Here is a 25,221-nt window from a genome sequence, read left to right on the forward strand (position 1 = left end):
GTCCCAAAGCAGTCCCTGGGTGGGAACAACAAAGAATTAGGCTTCATGCAACAACTACCTAAATGTGCGCCACCGCTGCCTGCAAAATTCTTCTGCCCAGACTCGCATCCGCTGAAGCCTTAGCGTGAATATTATAGTGCTTTGCGAAGGTATGTAAACTGGACCAAGACGTAGCTTTACAGACCTGCTCCACCCATCGCCTGATGCCGAATAGCCCAAGAAGCCCCCACCGCTCAAGTGGAGTGTGCTCTGATCCCCAATGGGCTGACTTCTAACTCGGTATGACTCCTGAATGGTTGAACGAATCCACCTGGCTATCGTGGCCTTCAAAGCGGCAAAACCCTTCCTGCGACCTTCCGGGAGAACGAAGAGGGCATCTCTTCTTCTGAAGGATGCTGTCCTTGAGACGTACCTTCGCAGAGCTCTGACTAGGTCTAGAGTGTGGAGAGCTCTTTCAAGTCTGTGAATAGGATCCAGACAAAAGGGAAGGAAGAACAATGTCCTCGTTAAGATGGAAGGACGATACGACCTTTGGCAAAAAGGACGAAGGCCTGAGGACAACCTTGTCCTGATGGAAGTTAAGGAAAGGTGCCCGGCAGGATAAGGCGGCTAATTCCAAAACCCGTCTAATCGACGTGATGGCCACAAAAGAAGGCAACCTTCCAGGATAGAAAGACCAGCGAAATGTCCTGAAGCGGTTCAAAGGGCGATTCCTGGAGGACACGTAGCACCAAGTTGAGGTCCCAAGGCTCTAAAAGCATGCGATAGGCAGGAGCAACATGTGACACCCCCTAAAGATAAGCTTTAACCTTGATGCTTGATGTCTTGATGCTATGCGTCTCTGAAATATGACTGATATAGCGGAGATTTGGGCCTTGAGAGAGCTGAGTGCCAGTCTTGAGTCCAGACCGACTTGTAGAAACTCTAAAATGGTGGGAACTGAGAAGACGAGAGGAGAAAGACCACGATCCCTGCACCAAGCAAAAAATGTCTTCCAAGTACGATGGTAAGTGCGTACCGATGAGGGTTTACGGGCACTAACCATGGTGGAAATGACCTGTTGAGAAAACCCTGCCTGGGTTAAGACCCAGGATTCAACTGCCACGCCGTTAAACACAGGGCCTTTAAGTTCTGGTGGTAGATGGGGCCCTGGGAGAGCAGATATGGCCGTTCCGGCAGTCTCCAGGGTATGTCGGCGACGAGGCGTACGCGTGGTGAGGCCAATCAGGAGCAACCAGGATCACTGGTACTCCTTCAGGCTTGATCTTCCTGATTACTCTGGGGAGTAATGGGAGAGGAGGAAAAAATGTACGGAAGGCGGAATTAGCGCCATGAAAGAACCAGGGCATTGACACCGATGGTTCTTGGATCTCGAGACCTAGCTATAAACTGGGGAACCTTGGCATTCAGTCTGGACGCCATGAGGTCCACGTCTGGGATCCCCAGCGAAGACAAATCTGGGAGAAGACTTCCGGATGGAGCTCTCACTCCCCCAAAGGGAGAACCTGACGACTGAGGAAATCCGCCGTCCAGTTTTCCACTCCTGGAATGTGTACGGGTGAGATCATAGAGTGGTTGTTCTCTGCCCATCGAAGGATGTGAATTACCTCGGACATGGCCATCCTGCTGCCCGTACCCCCTTGATGGTTGATGTATGCCACAGCGGTGGCATTGTCTGATTGGATACGGATGGGGTGACCCGCCAGAAGATGATGGAAGTGCTGCAAGGCTAGACGAATAGCACGGATCTCCAGAAAGTTGATCGATAGCTTTCATTCCCGAATTGACCAGCGGCCCTGAGCAGTGTGGTGGCAGAAGACTGCTCCCCAGCCCAAAAGACTGGCATCGGTAGTCACCACTAGCCACTTAACAGGTAGAAAGGACTTCCCCAGGTTGAGGGAAAAGTTCAATGTCCACCACCTGAGAGTCTGTTTGACCTGCAGGGATAAGCGACACCTTCGGTTGAGGGAGAAAGGGTTTCTGTCCCAAGCTGCCAGAAGGGCATGTTGAAGGAGACGAAGGTGCAGTTGCGCAAAGGGGACCACTTTCCATTGCGGCCACCATCTTTCCTAGTACCCTCATTGCAAACCAGATGGAGTGAGGGGTAGACGGACGAAGCGCTTGGGCTCCTTGTTGAGGGGCTAAGACTTTGTCTGGAGGGAGAATTACCAACCCCAGAGACGAGTCCAAGGACAATCCTAGAAAGGAGATCTGCTGGGCTGGGACCGGAGAGGATTTGCTTAAGATTAATCAGCCAGCCCAGGCGAGAAAGGGTATCGCAAGTAATGCGAACGGACTCCGCGCAGTTGTGGAAGGACGGACCTTTGATCAACAGGTCGTCCAGATAGGGCAGAACGATCACGCACTGAGTGTGCAGGATGGACATGACGGCCGCCATGACCTTTGTGAACACCCGGGGGTCAGTAGCAAGGCCGAAGGGCAGGGACGTGAATTAGAAGTGCTGTTCGTGAATGGCGAAGTGCAGGAATCTCTGGTGAGGGGGAAAGATTGGAATGTGTAAGTAAGCGTCTCGGATGTCGATTGAGGCCAAAAATTCCCCTTCTTCCAGAGAAGACATAACTGAACGCAGAGATTCCATGCGGAAATGACGGGATCTTGACAAACCTGTTTAGAAGTTTGAGGTCTAGTATGGGTCTCACCTTTCCGTTCTTTGGGCCGACGAAAAGGTTTGAATAGAAACCCTGAAACTTTTTGCTTTCTGGGACAGGGACAATGACGCCATCGTGACACAATGAGTGTATATGGCTCGGGAGAAAGCGCTTGCCCTTGCCTCTGAAGAGGGAGGACGGGAGGGAAAGAAACGTGAACGGGGGGACGTAGTAAAGTCGATTTTGTATCCGGAAGACACCAGATCTCTGACCCACTCGCTGGAGACGACAGAAAGCCAGACCTGACTAAAGAAGTAGGTGGCCGCCTACCCTGCCGGTGTTGACCGGATAGCACAGATAGTCAGCGTGAGGAAAATCTCTGGGACCTAGGTCCCTTAGGCCTCGACTGTTTGGGTCGAGACTTCCACTGCTGGTTAGGCCTGTACGAAACCAGAGTTCCTCCATCTCTTCATGGAGAGCATCCTGAAGTGGACAAAGTAGTGGTAGTGGTCCAGCTTGGAGTGAAAGGAAAGGAACGGAAACAAATTTGTGGCTGTCTCCGAAAGGGACGCCTAAGTCTCTGTTGGGGACGGAATGAACGCTTTCCTCCCGTAGTATCCGAAATGATCTGATCCAGCTTTTCTCTAAATAAGCGACCAGTTTGATAAGGAATGGAGATGAGACTTTTTTGATGCAGAGTCTGCCTTCCACTCTCTGAGCCATAAAGATCTTCTGATAGAGATGGCATTGGCTGCTGACTGAGCCTCACAACAGGCCACATGCAAGGACGCGGGTAACAGGTAATCGCTTGCCAGGGAAATTTGGTTGGCAAGGTGCGCCGCCTCTGGAGGAAGGTTACGGTTTTGAAGTGAATTAGTAAGGTTTCTGACCAGAAAACCATAGCCTTTGCTACCCATGCTGCAGCAAAGGATGGATAGAGGGCCGGGCCTGAGGCCTCAAAAGCAGAGCGGGCCAAGCCTTCTGACGGTCCGTGGGATGTCTGAGGAGGGATACTGGGTTTCTACAACTGGAGATTCCACCCAATCCTTTTTCAGATCAGCTGATAAAGGATACTTGGTTTCAAGAGGCCTTTGTCCTGTGAAGCGTTTATCCGGGCGTTCTCTGTGCTTATTAACTATAGCACTACATTCCAGATGAATAGCAGCTGCCTTATGAGAGCGTTCAGTTCTCTTAAAAGACAAGGTGTGATCTGGAGCGGAGCCGGGATCGAGAGAGACGTGAGGAGACGTGCTATGGATATGTTTTCTAGGTGCCCGACGGCTTCTAGAGTGCTTTCGGCCCCTGCTGACTGACTGCTCCCAGCTTGAGGAGGATCTGTTGTGGTCTGAATAGCAGACCCGTCTGTGTGCCTCCTACGGTCACCAAGCAAGAACTGGTTCTCTGGGGGCCAGCATGAGGATGTATACTGAAGAGGAGGAGCTAACTTTGTGTTAACTTAGTGTCTGCCTCCTAGCGGCAAGCAGCATACAACCCATGGTCTGTGTCCCCCAATGAGGTGATGGCGAGATGTCCTTTTCCTGAAATTCTGTGCCCTTATTCCCTCCACTTTGATCATTGTGGCCAAAGACTTCTATTTTAACCTCCATTGGGTCCACAGGACTTGCTTTCCGAATGTATCAGAAGTATGCAAAAGAACATCTAAACAAACCCTGACTGAATTTTATAGTGAGGACACAGGAGAGGTTTTCTTCCAATTATGCTTTCATGAAGGCCGTATTTGTGCAGGTGTCTCTGAACAGTAGAACAATGTACACAACTCCAGGGTCTTCTAAATCTTTCTGAAAGTCTTTTGTAGTGATGAGCGAGTGTTCTCGTTGCTCGGGTGACCTCCGAGTATTTGTTATTGCTCGGAGCTATCAGTTGCATGATTTACAGCTGCCAGATATGCTGAATACATGTGAGGAATGCCTGTTTGTTAGGGAAATCCCACATGTATTCAGCTTATCTGGAAGCCGTAAATCATGCAACAGAGGCGATGAAAACTATCTCCGAGCAATAACAAATACTCGGAGATCACCCAAGCAACGAGTATACTTCGCTCATCACTAGTCTTTTACAGTCAAGTGGGGATTCCGATTTGCCACTATCAATCCTACCAGCTCTCACTGAAACTTAACTTGGTCTTCCAGACCTTATCTTGACCTCCACTGTTCCTGATAACTGCCATTTCTTAATTACATTTTGAACGGAGAAACGGGCAACTTGAAAACCCTTAGCTATCTTCTTATAGCCTTCTTCTGACTTGTGAGCCTCCATTTTCAGAGTACTAGGCAGCTGCTTAGAAGAACCCATGGCTGCTGTTTTTTGGAAAATGGTTAAAGGAGGCGGTTTTTTTTTTTTTAAAGCTGGGACGTTTCCCTTTCCTAACGATGATACTGAACAAGCCATAACTTTAACAGACTAATTAAGGTCTGAAACATTGGTCAAAGTTATCTGAGCACACATCTTCAAGGGTGCTCAAACTTTTGCATTGACCCATTTTCCTTTTCGTTATTTTTAAAATTTAAAAAAATGACATACGTACCATATTTTTCGGACTATAAGACGCACCTAGGTTTTAGAGGAGGAAAGGGGGAAAAAATGTAAACAAAAAATGTGGTCAATTCTGTACTAATATCCCCCTATCGCTTGTAAGCACCGTATGGCAGGTACATCATGCACTGCTTACAAGCCAAGGACAGCTGCCAGAATATGCACTGCTCTCCACGCCGGGACTCAGTGCGTGTAGAGCAGTGAATATTCATTGATTTTTAATAGAGGGCACAGAGTTAGCCGCAGCTGCCGGGCATTCACGCATGCCCACTATTAAAAGGAATGAATATTCACTGCATTCCACGCCTATGGGAGTGGAGAGCAGTGACTATTCCTTGGAAAGAAGGAATTCATTGCAGGAAGCCAGGTGCTGCGGTTAACAGCATGTCCGCTATTAAAGAGAAATATTCACTGCCTTTCAAGCTCATAGGCGTGGAATGCAGTGAATATTATTTTCTCTTTAGCAGTGGGCACAGGAGTTAGCCACAAGCTCCTGCCTCCTATGAGCCGCTGCTCCGCCATTTTTTTTGCCGAAAATTGAAAGGAAATGTGTTATCTTTAGCCACTTGAGAGATCTATTTCATCTTCAACTGCTCATAATATCCCATTTAGACTAGGGGTATCCAAATTTTTAATGCCACTGCAAGGAAGAACTCAGGGTTGTAATACTTGCTATACCCTATGCACAGGCAGCCCGTGTACTAGGCCCCCTGACTTTCATTGCACTGTGTTGCTGAACATCCAGCAACTTAACTTTAGTGGCATTCCTATATTGTATTTATGTCATTATCTATAGGATGTATAAGAAATGTATAGTAAAAGAGCGACCTGAAAATGTCTTAAGAACGGACCCCGACATGCGCTGTTGTCTATGGAGAGCAGATGGAAACTTTTGCCATTTGCATGGGAATTCCAGCCTCCCCTTCACTGACAGCAGTGTTGAAAGGGGCCCCGTTTTCAAAACAGATGCGGGACCCCTTTGAGGTATCCGCATCCCCTGCGCCATAAGTGTACGGGATGGGGACACCCCTTACATGTAGCAGTTTCTGAAGCCACGTGCAAGCAAAGAAAAAAAAAAAAAAAAAACACAAAAGACTATTCCCTACATTGATGCTCCTCAATATCAGTACGGTGGGACCCCATAGAAGAACCTAGCGATAGGCTGTTTATTTTAGATGGGGATAACCTTTTCAAAGGAATCAAAAATCTAAGCTTTTGGTAAATCCTTAATCTGCCCATCTGTTTTAGGGAAACTGGAATTGTGCTGTGCAATTGCCACATTCAGTCACAACAGTCGTCCGGAGCACCATTAGGCACTGGGTACGTTACTGCTGAGCACCATCAGCAGCAGAAAAGCCTCTGGGGATTTAGTTGTGAAAATGGTGCAGAGAAAGAGGTAATCCGGCCCAGTTGGGTGGCGATTGGGGCTGGTGACATCACAAACAAACTGGTGTACAATACCACCTGCAAGCCACCAGATCTCTGTATTCTTGATCGGTCCCACCCGATGCAGAGGTGATCGGGGCTGGAATACCCCTTTAATATTTGCACCATAAATCGACATGCTGCAGATATCCTCTATACACAGCGTTGTTACTGCAATATGCTGATGGAAAATCGTCTGCGGATGCACCTTATGTTCACGAACCGATAAACCTGCCAAACTCCGGACTTAAAAGATTGTTGGTCAATGCAAAAATATACAGTCATGGCCAAAACTATTGACACCCCTGCAATTCTGTCAGATAATACTCAGTTTCTTCCTGAAAATGATTGCAAACACAAATTTGGTATTATCTTCATTTAATTTGTCTTGAATGAAAAAACACAAAAGAGAATGAAGCAAAAAGCAAAACATTGATCATTTCACATAAAACTCCAAAAATGGGCCAGACAAAAGTATTGGCACCCTCAGCCTAATAATTGGTTGCACAACCTTTAGCCAAAATAACTGCGACCAACCGCTTCCGGTAACCATCAATGAGTTTGTTACAATGCTCTGCTGGAATTTTAGACCATTCTTCTTTGGCAAACTGCTCCAGGTCCCTGATATTTGAAGGGTGCCTTCTCCAAACTGCCATTTTTAGATCTCTCCACAGGTGTTCTATGGGATTCAGGTCTGGACTCATTGCTGGCCACCTTAGAAGTCTCCAGTGCTTTCTCTCAAACCATTTTCTAGTGCTTTTTGAAGTGTGTTTTGGGTCATTGTTCTGCTGGAAGACCCATGACCTCTGGGGGAGACCCAGCTTTCTCACACTGGGCCCTACATTATGCTGCAAAATTTGTTGGTAGTCTTCAGACTTCATAATGCCATGCACACAGTCAAGCAGTCCAGTGCCAGAGGCAGCAAAGCAACCCCAAAACATCAGGGAACCTCCGCCATGTTTGACTGTAGGGACAGTGTTCAACCTGAATGAAAAGGGACTGTATGGTAGGAGACCCAGGAAGACTCCACTTATTACCCCGAGACATAAAAAAGCCAGGCTGGAGTTTGCCAAAACTTGCCTGAAAAAGCCTAAAATGTTTTGAAAGAATTTTCTCTGGTCAGATAAGGCAAAAGTAGAGCTTTTTGGGCAAAGGCATCAATATAGAGTTTACAGGAGAAAAAAAAAAGGCATTCAAAGAAAAGAACACGGTCCCTACAGTCAAACATGGCGGAGGTTCCCTGATGTCTTGGGGTTGCTTTGCTGCCTCTGGCACTGGACTGCTTGAGCGTGGAGTTTTGTGTGAAATGATCAATGTTTTGCTTTTTGCTTCATTCTCTTTTATGTTTTTTCATTTAAGACAAATTATATGAAGATAATAATACCAAAGAATTTGTGTTTGTAATCATTTTCAAGAAGAAACTGAGTATTATCTGACAGAATTGCAGGGGTGTCAATACTTTTGGCCATGACTGTACATAACTGTACCAAATCTTAAAGCACACCACATCCCAGAACCGGGAAGTTCAGTATCCCACATCCCCACTCATCTCATAGCGGGTCTATAGAGGCTGCTGTAAGGAGCTTGCACTGCCCTAACAGATATCAGTGGCAATGGTGACTATTAGTGATGAGCGCACATGCTGGGATAAGGTGTCATCTTAGCAAGCTCGGGGGGCTAACCGAGTGAATTCGGCGTGTTCCAAAAATATGTTTGAGTCCCTGCGGCTGAATATCTTGCGGTTTATTAGGCAGTCCATGCATGTGTTGTGGCTGTCAAACAGCGGCGAGATATGCAGCTGCAGGGACTCTAATTCATTTTTTGAGCATGTCTAAGTCACTGTTAGCACTTGAGCATGCTCACATTACACCTCAGACCACGTTCACTCATCACTAGTTACCACTTTACTTCCACCATTTCCACTTTACTTCCCTACATGACCCTACATATATAAATCTTAGACCGTTGATGATGACAGGAGTGGAGAATGGGATCAGTAGTAAGGTTCGAATGCACACATGTTACACATAGAAAGGGTCATGTCACAGATTTGGGGTTCTTCCTACTCGACATGGCCATTGTTGCACTTTATGGTAAAGGGGCTGTTAGGGACCAAGATATTAATTACTAATCTGTACAATCAGCAGTGGTCCGACACCTGCCAGCTCCACTGATCAGCTGCAGCAAAAAAAAAAACAAAACAAAAACAGCACCACTGAATGTGGTGGCAGTTCCCAGGTACTGCAGATCAGCCCCCATTAAAATGAATAGGAGTTGTGCTGCACATGGGCATTATACATGGTATGGAGCTGAGCTTTTCCAGAGCAGTCATGGTAGTGCAGGGTGTTGGATCCAAAATGAGTAACTAAAAATAGGTCATCAATATCTTAGCCCCGCTTGACCCCCATAAGTGCAACACGAAAAAAAAAAAACTAGCATGTATTGTAGAAATGGAAAGAGAAATAAACTTTAGTGGAGTTTCCACAGAGGACATCATTATTACCATGAGGGACACTGAACAGCTTTAGCTACAAAAAAAGGACAAAATGACAATGGACTCAAATGGGAAATGCAACAGAGGCCTTGAACAACGACGGGGTGGGAGACACCGGGACACTTAAGGGGGCGATGGGTAATATGTTAATTTGACAGATACATTTTTATTTTAAAGGATTTAAAGTTTTGTTTTTTTTTTTGCGGTCATTTTAAAGTATTCTTACGCGGGCCCGAAGTGTTCGGCTTCACTGGGATTTGTCGGCAACGTCTCGGAGTGCCTGGAGGCGGACATGGACATTGATTTCGGATGCCGCAGCCGAGCAAAGATTGAAGATATGGCACATACTGAGGCAGGACTAGTTGCGTAAGTGAAAATTCCCGTCAGGCTGTGATGGTGGGGAGGGGGTAGAAATAGGTTTGGGCAGACAAAGTAGAATGGACTAATAATAACAGGCTCAAATTATAGCAAAAAGCACAAAAAGGAAGACTAAAAAGAAAAACAAAAAAACCCAAAACATTCCCACAGACAGTCCTACCACTAAAATAAATAACTTCCCTACACTTCCATTTCTAACATATCGTTTCTGGTCCCTAGTTTCATTTTTAAGCCAAGTGCTATAAATTCAGACTTTTAGGGATAATTAAAAATAAATGTTAAATTTTAAAGGAGGTGAGCAGCTTGTAAAATGTTCATCTTTTTGTCTGCCGCTTGCCATGGGGGTATGCGACAAGCTGCCTGCTTCAATTCACCGACATCTCTCTGCCATGTCAGCTGCCATTATGCAAATGTCCAGCAAAAGCTTTTCTACACGCATTTGCTATAATTCTACTGGAAAGGTCTCATCAAGGGAATAGAAATAAGGAGTTGGAGTAACCTAAAGAAGAGGTGAGCAAAAATGTTTGCAGGGCACTGTCCGGGGAGCCAAGACAGTAGTTTGTGGCCGCGGGAACACAGCCCCACAAACAGATTAGTAGATCCGGTGTGATGTCACAACATATAGATGATGTCATGCCTACTAATCGGGCAAGCCAGCAGTTAGGGGGTGGGCTCGCAGGGCTCTGGTCGAGTGGCCACAGACTACAGACGGTCCAGGAAACCTTTTTGCTCAACTATACTTAAAGGGTCATTCCCAACTCTCCTTTTCAAAGAATGGGTGATAACTTGCAAATGGTTGGTGGGGGGAAGGGGGATCTAAACTATCCACAATCCTTAACAAGACTGACGAAAAACATATCTCCACCAGTCACATCAAAAAAGTACGGAGCATTCGTGCAAATGTGCATCCACCACAACTCCGAGAGCCACATTAAGAGTCCCACGGATCTGAAAGTCATCATCCATCCTCTGGTTAGGTGATGACATTAAAAATTGGAAATTGCCCTTCTAAACAGGTCTGCCCCATTATAAATGTGTGCACATAAACTGTATTACTAGGCATCATCTACTATTGGGGTCCTGGAAACGAAGTCTTACCTGTTTTCTTTGCCATTTTGAATGACTGAATGTCGATCGGTGGAGGCGCGCTCGCTGCACACGTAAGTATTTCGACGAGTCATTCCGCTGGACGTTGAATTACTCTAAGTTGGGGAAGAGGGGAGGAAAAAAGGCCGATGTGGGTTAAACATGAGAAAAAAAAAAAAAGTACAAGCGCCCCCCTCACTACGCATGATTCTTGTACTCCGACGTAGACTTCCACTTTTAACATTTACAATATTGCCAGGAGAGTTTGGGGCACAATCTAATCCTGTTTAAGTTTCAGTTTCTTAGCTCAAGTTATTTTCACACAGCAAGAAGAAGGGTGAAGCTGGAGACCAGGATTTTTGGCAGGCTCACTTTCAGGAAGGAGGAGGAGGAAAAAAAAAAAATATATGCACTAGGAAAGGTTAAGTAATGTGAACAGTCACCGTCAACACAGCATTAAATACAAAAAAAGCTTTAGGGATTGTTCACACTGAAAATCCACAGTGGACCAGCACTGTGGATTTGACATCTGTCACATGTCACATTACGTGCAGACTATCACCATGAACTTCGCTCTTCACTGTAAATCCACACAAAAGAATCTTTTGCTCTTAGGAGTGGATATTAAATGCTGCAAATCTGCTGCGGAAAATCCATAGCAAATACATCAAAAGTCCCATTTGGACTCACTTTCTGGACAAGACGAGCAGCGGGTCCTTGATACTTACAGTGGGAACAACCGAACTCTTCTTCCGATCGGGAATATCGGCTTTATTGGGGTTGTTGGCGTTGCCGAGCATTGGGCTCGGAGGAGTGACTCCTCGACCGCTAACCGCACTACTTGGTTTTCGAGACTGCACCTCTTCCTTCAGATCGTTATCGGTGGTGCTTGTCTGGCTTCGTTTGGGGTAAACTGTAACAGCAGGGATGGCGGGGCCAGCTAGAGCCAGGAGACAAAGATTAGAATTAGTTTAAGTTGAGATTATCAGATACCGTATATACTCGAGTATAAGCCGATCCGAGTATAAGCCGACCCCCCTAATTTTACAACAAAAAACTGGGAAAACTTATTGACTCGAGTATAAGCCTAGGGTAGGAAATGCAGCAGCTACCGGTGAATTTCAAAAATAAAAATAGATGCTCCATACCGTTCATTATTGCCCCATAAGATGCTCCATATAAAGCTGTGCCACATATAATGCTCCATACTGTTCATTATTGCCCCATAGATGTGCCATATAAAGCTGTGCCATATAGTGCTCTGCACCGTTCATTATTGCCCCATAGATGTGCCATATAGTGCTCTGCATCGTTCATTATTGCCCCATAGATGTGCCATATAGTGCTCTACACCGTTCATTACTGCCCCATAGCTGTGCCATATAGTGCTCTGCACCGTTCATTATTGCCCCATAGCTGCCATATAGTGCTCTGCGCCGTTCATTATTGCCCCATAGCTGCCATATAGTGCTCTGCGCCGTTCAGTATTGCCCCATAGCTGCCATATAGTGCTCTGCGCCGTTCAGTATTGCCCCATAGCTGCCATATAGTGCTCTGCACCGTTCAGTATTGCCCCATAGCTGTGCCATAGAAAGCTCTGCCATTGCTGCTGCTGCAATAAAAAAAAAATGCCATACTCGCCTCTCTTGCTTGCAGCTCCCGGCGTCTCGTCCCGGCGTCTAACCGCACTGACTGATCAGGCAGAGGGTGCCACGCACACTATATGCGTCATCGCGCCCTCTGACCTGCACGGTCAGAGCGGAGAGACGCTGGGAAGATGGAACGGCGCCCGGCGTGTGGAACGGGGACAGGTGAATATGACATACTTACCTGCTCCCGGCATCCCGCTGCCTGTCACATGGTCTTCTGTGCCGCAGCTCTTCCTCTATCAGCGGTCACCGGCACCGCTGATTAGATAAATGAATATGCGGCTCCACCCCTATGGGAGGTGGAGCCGCGTATTCATTTCTCTAATGAGCGGTCCCACGTGACCGCTGAAGAGGAGAAGAACTGCAGCACCGAAGACCGTGTGACGGGCAGGGGGAGCGCCGGGACTAGGTAAGTATGCCTCAGCGCCCTCTCCCCCTCACCCGCCGACCCTGCCACCCACCGTGACTCGAGTATAAGCCGGGAGGGGCACTTTCAGCCCAAAATTTTGGGCTGAAAATCTCGGCTTATACTCGAGTATATACGGTAATTAGGCAAAATTGTTAATTACGACTCGCTGGCTCAGAGGACTTCAGTCTTCCAGCATCTGCAGATAAGCACCACTCAGCTCCTGGTGAAGTCAGTGCCACAAACCTACTGGCTCCTCCAGCCTATAAATCACCCCATGTTGCCCATTTTAGAGAAAATATATCATCCCCGGCAAGGAAAACCAGAAGCTGCTCTACCTACACTTGAATATGAGAATTCCAACTTTCAAGGAATATAATACATGCACAATATATAAAGCAATATATAATACATACATAAATCCACCTTGGCCCCATGTTTTAGGGAGTATCGATTAGAAAGTAGTAAATTATGAAGGTCCCACTCACCGTGATCACTGTACCGTCTCTGTTTCTGGCCGGAAGAGATGCTTCGCTGCACCTTGTGGAGAGGGGACTGCCCAGTGCTGTTGTTCAGATCGCTGCTCGGTCTGACTTTAGCAAGTGACAAGTTGCTGCTAGAGCTGGAGTCACTGGCATCCAACTGTCAATGAAACACAAGGAATTCATCTAGGGGTGCAGAGGCCATCTTGAATCCACAGGGGCTTCATAGAATGACATTAGGATGTGAAATTGAAAAATGCAATTATATTTACACAAAATTGTTGCTTTAGTTACACATTTTTCATTTTAACAAGAGTTGCAGGAGAAAATGGACAAAACAGTTTGTTGTGCAATTTCACCTCAGTACAACGATACCCAATATGTGGGGGAAAACTACTGTTTGGGTGCACAGCAGGGCTCAGAAGGGTATGAGTAGTGTGACTTTTGGAGGAGCACAATTTTGGCTGAAATAGATTGATGATGCAATGATGCATTTGAAGAGCCCTGACATGCCAAAACTGTAGAAACCCCCCACAAGTGACCCTATTTTGAAAATGAAACCACTCAATTTATCTAGGAGTGCAGTGAGCATTGTGAACCCACAGATGATTCATGGAATTGTACAACAAGCTGTGGAAATGAAGAATTAAATTTTTTTTCCCCTAAATGTTTTGCTTTAGCCACATTTATGTCATTTTCACAAGGGTAGCTAGATAAACTGGGCCGTACATTTTGTTTGATACCACAAATCTTGTCATAAACTACTCTTTGGGTTCGTGGCAGAGGAGGGATGGTACTTGAACTTTGCAGGCCATTTTGGCTGCAATACATTGCGGATGACATGTCACATTTGATGAACCCTTGACATGCCCAATAAAAAAAAAAAAAAAAAAAAAAAAAAAAAAAAAAAAAAAAAGCAGAAACCCCTCAGAAGTTACCCAAATTCAGGAAACCACACCTCTCAAGGAACTCATCTAGTGTTGCAGTGAGCATTTTCATTTTTAACCCTCAGGTAATTCATGGAATTGTGTACCATTGGGCTGTGAAAATTAAAAAATAGTTTTTTCCATAAAAAAGTTGCTTTGGCCCCAAGTTTTCAATTTTCAAAAAGGGATTTCTCCTGAGTTCAATAATACTCCATATGTGGTTGAAAACTACTTTTGAAGCACAGTGCAAAGCTCAGAAGGGAAGGAGCGCCATATACAAGTACATTTTTCTGGAATGGGTTGCGTGTAATGTGTCACATTGGCAAAGCCCATGAGATGCCAGAAAAGCAGAAGCCCCTCATAAGTGATTTTACAAACTACACCTCAATGAAATTCATCTAAGGTTGAAGTGATCATAGTGACACCACAGGCGCACAAAATTTTATTACTATTGGCCGGTAAAGAAAATATACCGTAATTACATTTTTGCCACACATTTTAGCCTTAGATTTCCAATTTTCACAAGGGGAAATGGGCAAAAATGACTCCATAAAGTGTTACACAATTCCTCCTGAAGATGGCAATACCTCACATTCAGTATATTTTGGCCACACAGCAGGGCTCGGGAAAGAAGGAGCGCAATTTGACTTTCGGAGCACAGATTTTCCTTTTTTTTTTTTTATCATGTACTTTATTAACCCCTTCAAGACCCAGCCTATTTTGACCTTAAAGACCTTGCCGTTTTTTGCAATTCTGACCAGTGTCCCTTTATGAGGTAATAACTCAGGAACGCTTCAACGGATCCTAGCGGTTCTGAGATTGTTTTTTCGTGACATATTGGGCTTCATGTTAGTGGTAAATTTAGGTAAATAAATTCTGCATTTATTTGTGATAAACACAGAAATTTGGCGAAAATTTTGAAAATTTCGCAATTTTCACATTTTGAATTTTTATTCTGTTAAACCAGAGAGATATGTGACACAAAATAGTTAATAAATAACATTTCCCACATGTTTACTTTACATCAGCACAATTTTGGAAACAAAATTTTTTTTTGTTAGGAAGTTATAAGGGTTAAAATTCGACCAGCGATTTGTCATTTTTACAACGAAATTTACAAAACCATTTTTTTTAGGGACCACCTCACATTTGAAGTCAGTTTGAGGGGTCTATATGGCTGAAAATACCCAAAAGTGACACCATTCTAAAAACTGCACCCCTCAAGGTACTCAAAACCACATTCAAGAAGTTTATTAACCCTTCAGGTGCTTCACAGCAGCAGAAGCAACATGGAAGGAAAAAATGAACATTTAACTTTTTAGTCACAAAAATTATCTTTTAGCAACAATTTTTTTATTTTCCCAATGGTAAAAGGAGAAACTGAACCACGAAAGTTGTTGTCCAATTTGTCCTGAGTACGCTGATACCTCATATGTGGGGGTAAACCACTGTTTTGGCGCACGGCAGGGCTTGGAAGGGAAGGAGCGCCATTTGACTTTTTGAATCAAAAATTGGCTCCACTCTTTAGCGGACACCATGTCACGTTTGGAGAGCCCCCGTGTGCCTAAAAATTGGAGCTCCCCCACAAGTGACCCCATTTTGGAAACTAGACGCCCCAAGGAACTTATCTAGATGCATAGTGAGCACTTTGAACCCCCAGGTGCTTCACAAATTGATCCGTAAAAATGAAAAAGTACTTTTTTTTCACAAAAAAATTCTTTTAGCCTCAATTTTTTCATTTTCACATGGGCAACAGGATAAAATGGATCCTAAAATGTGTTGGGCAATTTCTCCTGAGTACACCAATACCTCACATGTGGAGGTAAACCACTGTTTGGGCACATGGTAAGGCTCGGAAGGGAAGGAGCGCCATTTGACTTTTTGAATGAAAAATTATTTCCATCGTTAGCGGACACCATGTCGCGTTTGGATAGCTCCTGTGTGCCTAAACATTGGCGCTCCCCCACAAGTGACCCCATTTTGGAAACTAGACCCCCCAAGGAACTAATTTAGATGCCTAGTGAGCACTTTAAACCCTCAGGTGCTTCACAAATTGATCTGTAAAAATGAAAAAGTAATTTTTTTTCACAAAAAAATTCTTTTCGCCTCAATTTTTTCATTTTCACATGGGCAGTAGGATAAAATGGATCATAAAATTTGTTGGGCAATTTCTCCCGAGTACGCCGATACCTCATATGTGGGGGTAAACCACTGTTTGGGCACTCGGCAGGGCTCGGAAGAGAAGGCGCGCCATTTGACTTTTTGAATGGAAAATTAGCTCCAATTGTTAGCGGACACCATGTCGCGTTTGGAGAGCCCCTGTGTGCCTAAACATTGGAGCTCCCGCACAAGTGACCCCATTTTGGAAACTAGACCCCCCAAGGAACTTATCTAGATGCATATTGAGCACTTTAAACCCCCAGGTGCTTCACAGAAGTTTATAACGCAGAGCCATGAAAATAAAAAATAATTTTTCTTTCCTCAAAAATGATTTTTTAGCCTGGAATTTCCTATTTTGCCAAGGATAATAGGAGAAATTGGACCCCAAATATTGTTGTCCAGTTTGTCCTGAGTACGCTGATACCCCATATGTGGGGGTAAACCACTGTTTGGGCGCACGGCAGGGCTCGGAAGGGATGGCACGCCATTTGGCTTTTTAAATGGAAAATTAGCTCCAATCATTAGCGGACACCATGTCACGTTTGGAGAGCCCCTGTGTGCCTAAACATTGGAGATCCCCCAGAAATGACACCATTTTAGAAACTAGACCCCCAAAGGAACTAATCTAGATGTGTGGTGAGGACTTTGAACCCCCAAGTGCTTCACAGAAGTTTATAACGCAGAGCCATGAAAAAAAAAAAAAAAATTATTTTCTCGAAAATGATCTTTTAGCCTGCAATTTTTTATTTTCCCAAGGGTAACAGGAGAAATTTGACCCCAATATTTGTTGTCCAGTTTCTCCTGAGTACGGTGATACCCCATATGTGGGGGTAAACTACTGTTTGGGCACATGCCGGGGCTTGGAATTGAAGTAGTGACGTTTTGAAATGCAGACTTTGATGGAATGCTCTGCGGGCGTCACGTTGCGTTTGCAGAGCCCCTGATGTGCCTAAACAGTAGAAACCCCCCACAAGTGACCCCATTTTGGAAACTAGACCCTGAAAGGAACTTATCTAGATGTGTGGTGAGCACTTTGAACCCCCAAGTGCTTCATAGAAGTTTATAATGCAGAGCCGTGAAAATAATAAATACGTTTTCTTTCCTCAAAAATAATTATTTAGCCCAGAATTTTTTATTTTCCCAAGGGTTACAGGAGAAATTGGACCCCAAAAGTTGTTGTCCAGTTTCTCCTGAGTACGCTGATACCCCATATGTGGGGGTAAACCACTGTTTGGGCACACGTCGGGGCTCAGAAGGGAAGTAGTGACTTTTGAAATGCAGACTTTGATGGAATGGTCTGCGGGTGTCACGTTGCGTTTGCAGAGCCCCTGGTGTGCCTAAACAGTAGAAACCCCCCACAAGTGACCCCATTTTAGAAACTAGACCCCCCAAGGAACTTATCTAGATATGTGGTGAGCACTTTGAACCCCCAAGTGCTTCACAGACGTTTACAACGCAGAGCCGTGAAAATAAAAAATCATTTTTCTTTCCTCAAAAATTATGTTTTAGCAAGCATTTTTTTAGATTCACAAGGGTAACAGGAGAAATTGGACCCCAGTAATTGTTGCGCAGTTTGTCCTGAGTATGCTGGTACCCCATATGTGGGGGTAAACCACTGTTTGAGCACACGTCAGGGCTCGGAAGTGAGGGAGCACCATTTGACTTTTTGAATACGAGATTGGCTGGAATCAATGGTGGCGCCATGTTGTGTTTGGAGACCCCTGATGTGCCTAAACAGTGGTAACCCCTCAATTCTAACTCCAACACTAACCCCAACACACCCCTAACCCTAATCCCAACTGTAGCCATAATCCTAATCACAACCCTAACCCCAACACACCCCTAACCACAACACTAACCCCAACACACCCCTAACCCTAACCACAACCCTAATTCCAACCCTAACCCTAAGGCTATGTGCCCACGTTGCGGATTCGTGTGAGATATTTCCGCACCATTTTTGAAAAATCTGCGGGTAAAAGGCACTGTGTTTTACCTGCGGATTTTCCGCGGATTTCCAGTGTTTTTTGTGCGGATTTCACCTGCGGATTCCTATTGAGGAACAGGTGTAAAACGCTGCGGAATCCGCACAAAGAATTGACATGCTGCGGAAAATACAACGCAGCGTTCCCGCGCGGTATTTTCCGCACCATGGGCACAGCGGATTTGGTTTTTCATATGTTTACATGGTACTGTAAACCTGATGGAACACTGCTGCGAATCCGCAGCCAAATCCGCACCGTGTGCACATAGCCTAATTCTAAAGGTATGTGCACACGCTGCGGAAAACGCTGCGGATCCGCAGCAGTTTCCCATGAGTGTACAGTTCAATGTAAACCTATGGGAAACAAAAATCGCTGTACACATGCTGCGGAAAAACTGCACGGAAACGCAGCGGTTTACATTCCGCAGCATGTCACTTCTTTGTGCGGATTCCGCAGCGGTTTTACAACTGCTCCAATAGAAAATCGCAATTGTAAAACCGCAGTGAAATGCGCAGAAAAAAACGCGGTAAATCCGCCATAAATCCGCAGCGGTTTAGCACTGCGGATTTATCAAATCCGCAGCGGAAAAATCCGCAGAGGACCAGAATACGTGTGCACATTCCTAACCCTAACCCTAGCCCTAACCCTAGCCCTAACCCTACCCCTAACCCTACCCCTAGCCCTAACCCTATTCTAACATTAGTGGGAAAAAAAAAATTTCTTTATTTTTTTATTGTCCCTACCTATGGGGGTGACAAAGGGGGGGGGGGGGGGTCATTTATTATTTTTTTTATTTTGATCACTGAGATATAATCTATCTCAGTGATCAAAATGCACTTTGGAACGAATCTGCCGGCCGGCAGATTCGGCGAGGCGCACTGCGCATGCGCCCGCCATTTTGGAAGATGGCGGCGCCCGGGAGAAGACGGACGGGACCACGGCTGGATCGGTAAGTATGATAGGGTGGGGGGGGACCACGGGGGGGGGGGGGATCGGAGCACGGGGGGGGGGAATCCGAGCGCGGGAGGGGTGGAACGGAGCGCGGGGGGCGTGGAACGGAGCACGGGGGGGCTGGAATGGAGCACGGGGGGGGGGTGGAACGGAGCACGGGGGGGTGGATCGGAGTGCAGGGGGGGTGATTGGAGCACGGGGGGTGATTGGAGCACGGGGGGAGCGGACACGAGCACGGGGGGGAGCGGAGCACAGGGCGGAGGGGAGCCGGAGCAGTGTACCGGCCAGATCGGGGGGGTGGGGGGGCGATCGGAGGGGTGGGGTGGGGGCACACTAGTATTTCCAGCCATGGCCGATGATATTTCAGCATCGGCCATGGCTGGATTGTAATATTTCACCCGTTATAATGGGTGAAATATTACAAATCGCTCTGATTGGCAGTTTCACTTTCAACAGCCAATCAGAGCGATCGTAGCCACGAGGGGGTGAAGCCACCCCCCCTGGGCTAAACTACCACTCCCCCCGTCCCTGCAGATCGGGTGAAATGGGAGTTAACCCTTTCACCCGATCTGCAGGGACGCGATCTTTCCATGACGCCGCATAGGCGTCATGGGTCGGATTGGCACCGACTTTCATGACGCCTACGTGGCGTCAAAGGTCGGGAAGGGGTTAAAGCATATGAAACGCCAATAACAGTCCGATACAGTTTCCAGACAAATACCGTATGTTAGATACATAACCTGATAATACATTTGAATTTTTACTAAACAACACCCTTACCCCCAAACCAACCCCCCCCCCCTCTCCCACCCCATCTAGTATCACCTCTTGAGAAAAGATAACAAGCTTTACAAAAACACACCTGTACATATAAGAGTCCCCCCCAAAAAATAAACTAAACGACACCCATTCTACTTTGCAGTAACTCAGCAGATGCTACACTTGGGTAATCCATCCTACAAATTTTGTATTATGACCTCTTACTGTATATGTTTCTTTACATAACAATAAAAAGTATCTTGTTGATAAATTCCCTTTTCCCTGGCGGTATTTCATCCAACCAATGCAATGCGATAAGCTTTCTCGAAGCATACAACAATCTTGCGATAGTCAGCCTTCCACATTCATCCGTAGCAATATCATCCATACAGCCCAAAAGGCAAGTCAGCGGGTTACGCACCACATCTACTCCAGTCACCTCCTGGATCAAGTTGAGCACCTTCACCCAAAAGGGTTGGAGGAGAGTACACGACCACATCATATGTAGCAGATCAGCGTTTTCCTCACCACACCTGGGACACTGAGTCACCTCAGACACCTGTACATCAAGGTAATGAACCCCCGCGTACTCCTCCGAGGCCCAATAAGATTCAACAGGCTATCTGACTGCAGATTTATGCACGACACCTCATTTTGACAGTTTAGGGCGTGTCAACTGCAGGTACTGAAAGAATGACTTCTGGGTTAAAGGAAACTCAGTCCTAAGAGTCTCGAATGTTTTAATGACATCCCCATCAAGCAACTGAGACACAAACCAAATGCCAAAGCGCCTCCACTGACCAAACCCCGCAATCTCTTAAGCTCTGCCAGCCTAGGTTCAAACCAAATTGGCGTATATCTCATAAATTCCGTTACTCCCCTCCATTGCTTAATTTTCTGCCATACTTTCCCCATCATAGCTATTGCTGGTAATTTTGGGGGGTTAATTCTGAATCTACCTGCTTCAAGACTGGCCAACAATGGGCCCTTCCCTACCGCGTGTTCAATGATTATTCCCGCTGAAGAGCTTTGTTCTGGCTCTCCCCAACCTACCATGTGCTGCCATTGAGATGTTATATAGTAAATCCATGGATTGGGGACCGCCAGACCACCCTCATCCTTTGCCCTTTGCAGATGTTCCAATTTAACGCGAGCCCGTCCACCCTTCCAGATTAAATCCCTAAATAGAGTGTTGATCCTATAAAATTTATTCTGAGGTAGCCACACTGGAGCATTATGCAACATGTAGAGGAGCTGAGGCATAAGTATCATTTTGATCAAATTGGCTCTGCCTGCGACCAACAGAAATAGCTCCTTCCAAGCCCCAATAACTGCTGGAACCTCCCAAGCAAAGGAGTCAGATTGAGTCACATACAGTCCTCTATTTTGTCCGAAACCACGATGCCCAGATATTTAAACTCATGTACCACTCTTAAGGGAACCACAGGGTCAAGAGTCAGAGGAGCCGCCGCGTCCACGGGCAACACAGACTTTTCCCAATAGATAATCCGGAAAGAGCCCCAAATTTAGATATACTGTTCATAGCAACCGCCAGAGACTCCTGTGCATCTTCCAAGAATAATAATACGTCGTCAGCGTACAGGGCTTTTTCTTCCTTATAGTTACCATACCGAAATCCCTTTACGTCGCTGTCCCTCCGTATTGCCGCCGCCAGGGCTCTATAGCAATTGCAAACAGCAGAGGAGACAAGGGGCACCCCTGCCGTGTTCCCTATATAAAGGGAAATCCCCCGACAAGACTCCATTTACCCGTATCTTGGCTCTTGGAGACGCATACATCAGCTGCACCAACCGTATGAACCTCTCACCAAAACCCATAGCCTTCATGACTGCCACTCCACATTATCAAACGCCTTAGCGGCGTCTAAAGACACCACAACCCTCCGACCTCCTCAGTCGTTGGCTGTACCCGTGACTTATAAAGATCTGAGTAATACTCCGTCATCACCTCCAAAATTGCTTTGCAACCAGTGTGCTGCCCCCCATCCCTTCAAAGCGACAGCACAGATTTTCCTAGTCTAGTTTGCGGACTCCATTTGCAGAGCCTCTAAGTGCCAGAATTACAGAATCTCCCCTCAAGTAACCACATTTTGTAAATTCCACTCCTCTGGGAATTCATCTATGGGTGTACTGACAATTTTGTTTCTGGAAAATACCCCTGGAATCAAATGCAGTGAATGTTGCAGAATTAAAATTGCAAATATGTCATTGTAGTGCCCAATATATTGTGTTTCTAGAGTCATGGACCCCCTAAATTAAGTGGGCACTCCTAGCTACAATAATGGCTAACATGTTGACGCCAACTGTTGTATAGGCACACTGTGGGGCACAGAAGGGAGGGGGCATTTGGATTTGGGAATGCAGATTGTGGAATTTTTCTTTTTGGGTGACGCTATGGCGCTTTTCCAGAGCCTTTGTTACCAGTTATGTGTCACCCCCTTTATTTCTGTTAAATTACGGATTCGAGTGGGGACTTGTTTTGTATGGGTTGATTTGAAGATTTTATTAGGAACATTTTGGGGTACAGAACATTTTTGATCAGTTCACATTTATCCTGCGCTCTATGCTGAGCACTTACATCAGCGTTTCCATTTACATGATCAAAATAAGTGATTAAGAGGACATCTCCGACCAATGCATTCACTAATGAGGCGGCAGTGTTACTCTGGACTCAGACTGGCCTCTGTTCAGCAGTTAGTCTTTCCAAAAAGGTACATAAAACAGTGTTTGACCGCGCTTTTGTGCATGACTAAATATTGATAGGCCAGATCTAGTCCACAGTGCCTCCAACTGCCTCATAGGAATTTTTCAATCAGGGATTTTTGTCTGAATCAAGTTTTTCACAGATTTACACGAAAACCCTGGTGTAAGAACTCAGCACAGAGTGAAGGATAAAGGTGAGCTGAGCCTTACTGCAATCTTGGCAAGGCAGAATTAACTTAGCAGATCAAGAATTCAATTTTTTATACCGTTCCTCATGCCATATAAGTGATTAAAAGGCTTTAGTCTATGGGTCGGTGCAATTACAGCGATATCAGATTTATACATTTTTTTTATCCCACATTGAAAATGCTTTTTTTTACAATATAGTCTTTCGCAACACCATTTTTTTTTTTTCATCTGCTGACAGTCAAATGGGGGCTTGTTTTCTTTGAGATGACATGAGAGTTTTTACTGGTAATATTTTCAGGCACAACATTTTTTGAATCGTTTTCTATTTCACTTTTTGGGAGACAAAAATAAACAATTCAGAAATTTTCCTTTTTTACGCAGTTAACCGTGTGGTAAAAGGGATAAGACAACTTTGCTGGGACTACAGTGCTACCATATATATTTTTATGTTTTGCCGCTTGTACGCAAAACAATTTTATACAAAAAAAAAAAAGCATCGTTTATGTATTGCTTTATTCTGAGAGCTATAACATTTCTCTGCTGATGGAGCCATTTGGTGGCTTGTCTTTTGCGGGACAAGATGACGTTATCATGGATACGTTATCATGGATACATACATACATATACACAATAAATATATATATATATATATATATATATATATATATATATATATATATATATATATATATATATATATATATATACACACACATACACAGTACAGACCAAAGGCTTGGACACACCTCATTTAAAGATTTTTCTGTATTTTTATGACTATGAAAATTCACAGTGGAGGCATCAAAACTATGAATTAACACATGTGGAATTATATACTTAAAGTGTGAAACAACTGAAACTGTCTTATATTCTAGGTTCTTCAAAGTAGCCACCTTTTGCTTTGATGACTGCTTTGCACACTCTTGGCATTCTCTTGATGAGCTTCAAGAGGTAGTCACCGGGAATGGTCTTCCAACAATCTTGAAGGAGTTCCCAGAGATGCTTAGCACTTGTTGGCTCTTTTGCCTTCACTCTGCGGTCCAGCTCACCCCAAACCATCTCGATTGGGTTAAGCTCTAGTGAATGTGGAGGCCAGGTCATCTGGCGTAGCACCCCATCACTCTCCTTCTTGGTCAAATAGCCCTTACACAGCCTGGAGGGGTGTTTGGGGTCATTGTCCTATTGAAAAATAAATGATGGTCCAACTAAACGCAAACCGGATGGAATAGCATGCCGCTGCAAGATGCTGTGGTAGCCATGCTGGTCCAGTATGCCATCAATTTTGAATAAATCCCCAACAGTGTCATCAGCAAAGCACCCCCACACCATCACACCTCCTCCTCCATGCTTCACGGTGGGAACCAGGCATGTAGAGTCCATCCGTTCACCTTTTCTGCATCGCACAAAGACACGGTGGTTGGAACCAAAGATCTCAAATTTGGATTCATCAGACCAAAGCACAGATTTCCACTGGTCTAATGTCCATTCATTGTGTTCTTTAGCCCAAACAAGTCTCTTCTGCTTGTTACCTGTCCTTAGTAGTGGTTTCCTAGCAGCTATTTTACCATGAAGGCCTGCTGCACAAATTCTCCTCTTAAAGGGAACCTGTCACCCCCCTCAGGCGTTTGTAACTAAAAAAGCCACCTTGTGCAGCACAAATGCTGCATTCTGACAAGGTGGCTTTTAGTTATGATGCCTGCACACGCTGAAACAAACATTTATAAAATGTGCCCTTTCATACCGTGAAACCGTCCCGGAGGCGGGACTTTCCTTCCCAATCAGACGTAGCACAGCGGTCACTCCGAGCCTGTGCGCGCCGCCTCCTCTTGCTGCATTATCGTCTCTGGCGCCTGTGCATTAAGTTTTTTTTCTGGCATGTGCAGTTGCGCTGCCCTTCGTACTTACAGCACAGGTGCCGGGTTCAATAATGCAGTAAGAGGAGGCGGCGCCCGGCGCGCACTGGCCCGGAGTGACTGCTGTGCTGCGTCTGATTAGGAAGGAAAGTCCCGCCTCCGGGACGGTTTCACGGTATGAGGGGGCACATTTTATAAATGTTTATTTCAGCGTGTGCAGGCATAACTAAAAGCCACCTTGTCAGTATGCAGCATTTGTGCTGCACAAGGTGGCTCTTTTAGTTACAAATGCTTGAAGGGGGTGACAGGTTCCTTTTAACAGTTGAAGAGATGTGTCTGCTGCTAGAACTCTGTGTGGCATTGACCTGGTCTCTAATCTGAGCTGCTGTTAACCTGCGATTTCTGAGGTTGGTGACTCGGATAAACTTCTCAGAAGCAGAGGTGACTCTTGGTCTTCCTTTCCTGGGGCGGTCCTCATGTGAGCCACTTTCAAAGTTTTCCCAATTTTTCAGACTGACTGACCTTCATTTCTTAACCCCTTCATGACCCAGCCTATTTTGACCTTAAAGACCTTGCCGTTTTTTGCAATTCTG

The 25,221-nt window shown here is 45.5% G+C and overlaps 1 protein-coding gene across 8 annotated transcripts in view; it reads right to left on the minus strand.

The window, feature by feature from the left end:
• The window catches only part of MARK3 (microtubule affinity regulating kinase 3), a 95,556-nt gene that overhangs the window by 17,690 nt on the left and 52,645 nt on the right, over nt 1-25,221 (minus strand). For 7 of the 8 annotated variants that reach the window (XM_069734751.1, XM_069734734.1, XM_069734741.1 and 4 more), the window contains exons 12-14: nt 13,089-13,242; nt 11,274-11,485; nt 10,558-10,661 (exon numbers count right to left, since the gene is read on the minus strand). In XM_069734751.1, coding sequence (XP_069590852.1) covers nt 10,558-10,661; nt 11,274-11,485; nt 13,089-13,242 — 470 coding nt within the window. Of the gene's footprint in view, nt 1-9,307; nt 9,470-10,557; nt 10,662-11,273; nt 11,486-13,088; nt 13,243-25,221 lie in introns of all 8 variants that reach the window. The other variant, XM_069734784.1, reaches the window with a different exon arrangement.

Source organism: Ranitomeya imitator, chromosome 1 (assembly GCF_032444005.1).
Source record: "Ranitomeya imitator isolate aRanImi1 chromosome 1, aRanImi1.pri, whole genome shotgun sequence".
NCBI classification, from domain to species: domain Eukaryota; kingdom Metazoa; phylum Chordata; class Amphibia; order Anura; family Dendrobatidae; genus Ranitomeya; species Ranitomeya imitator.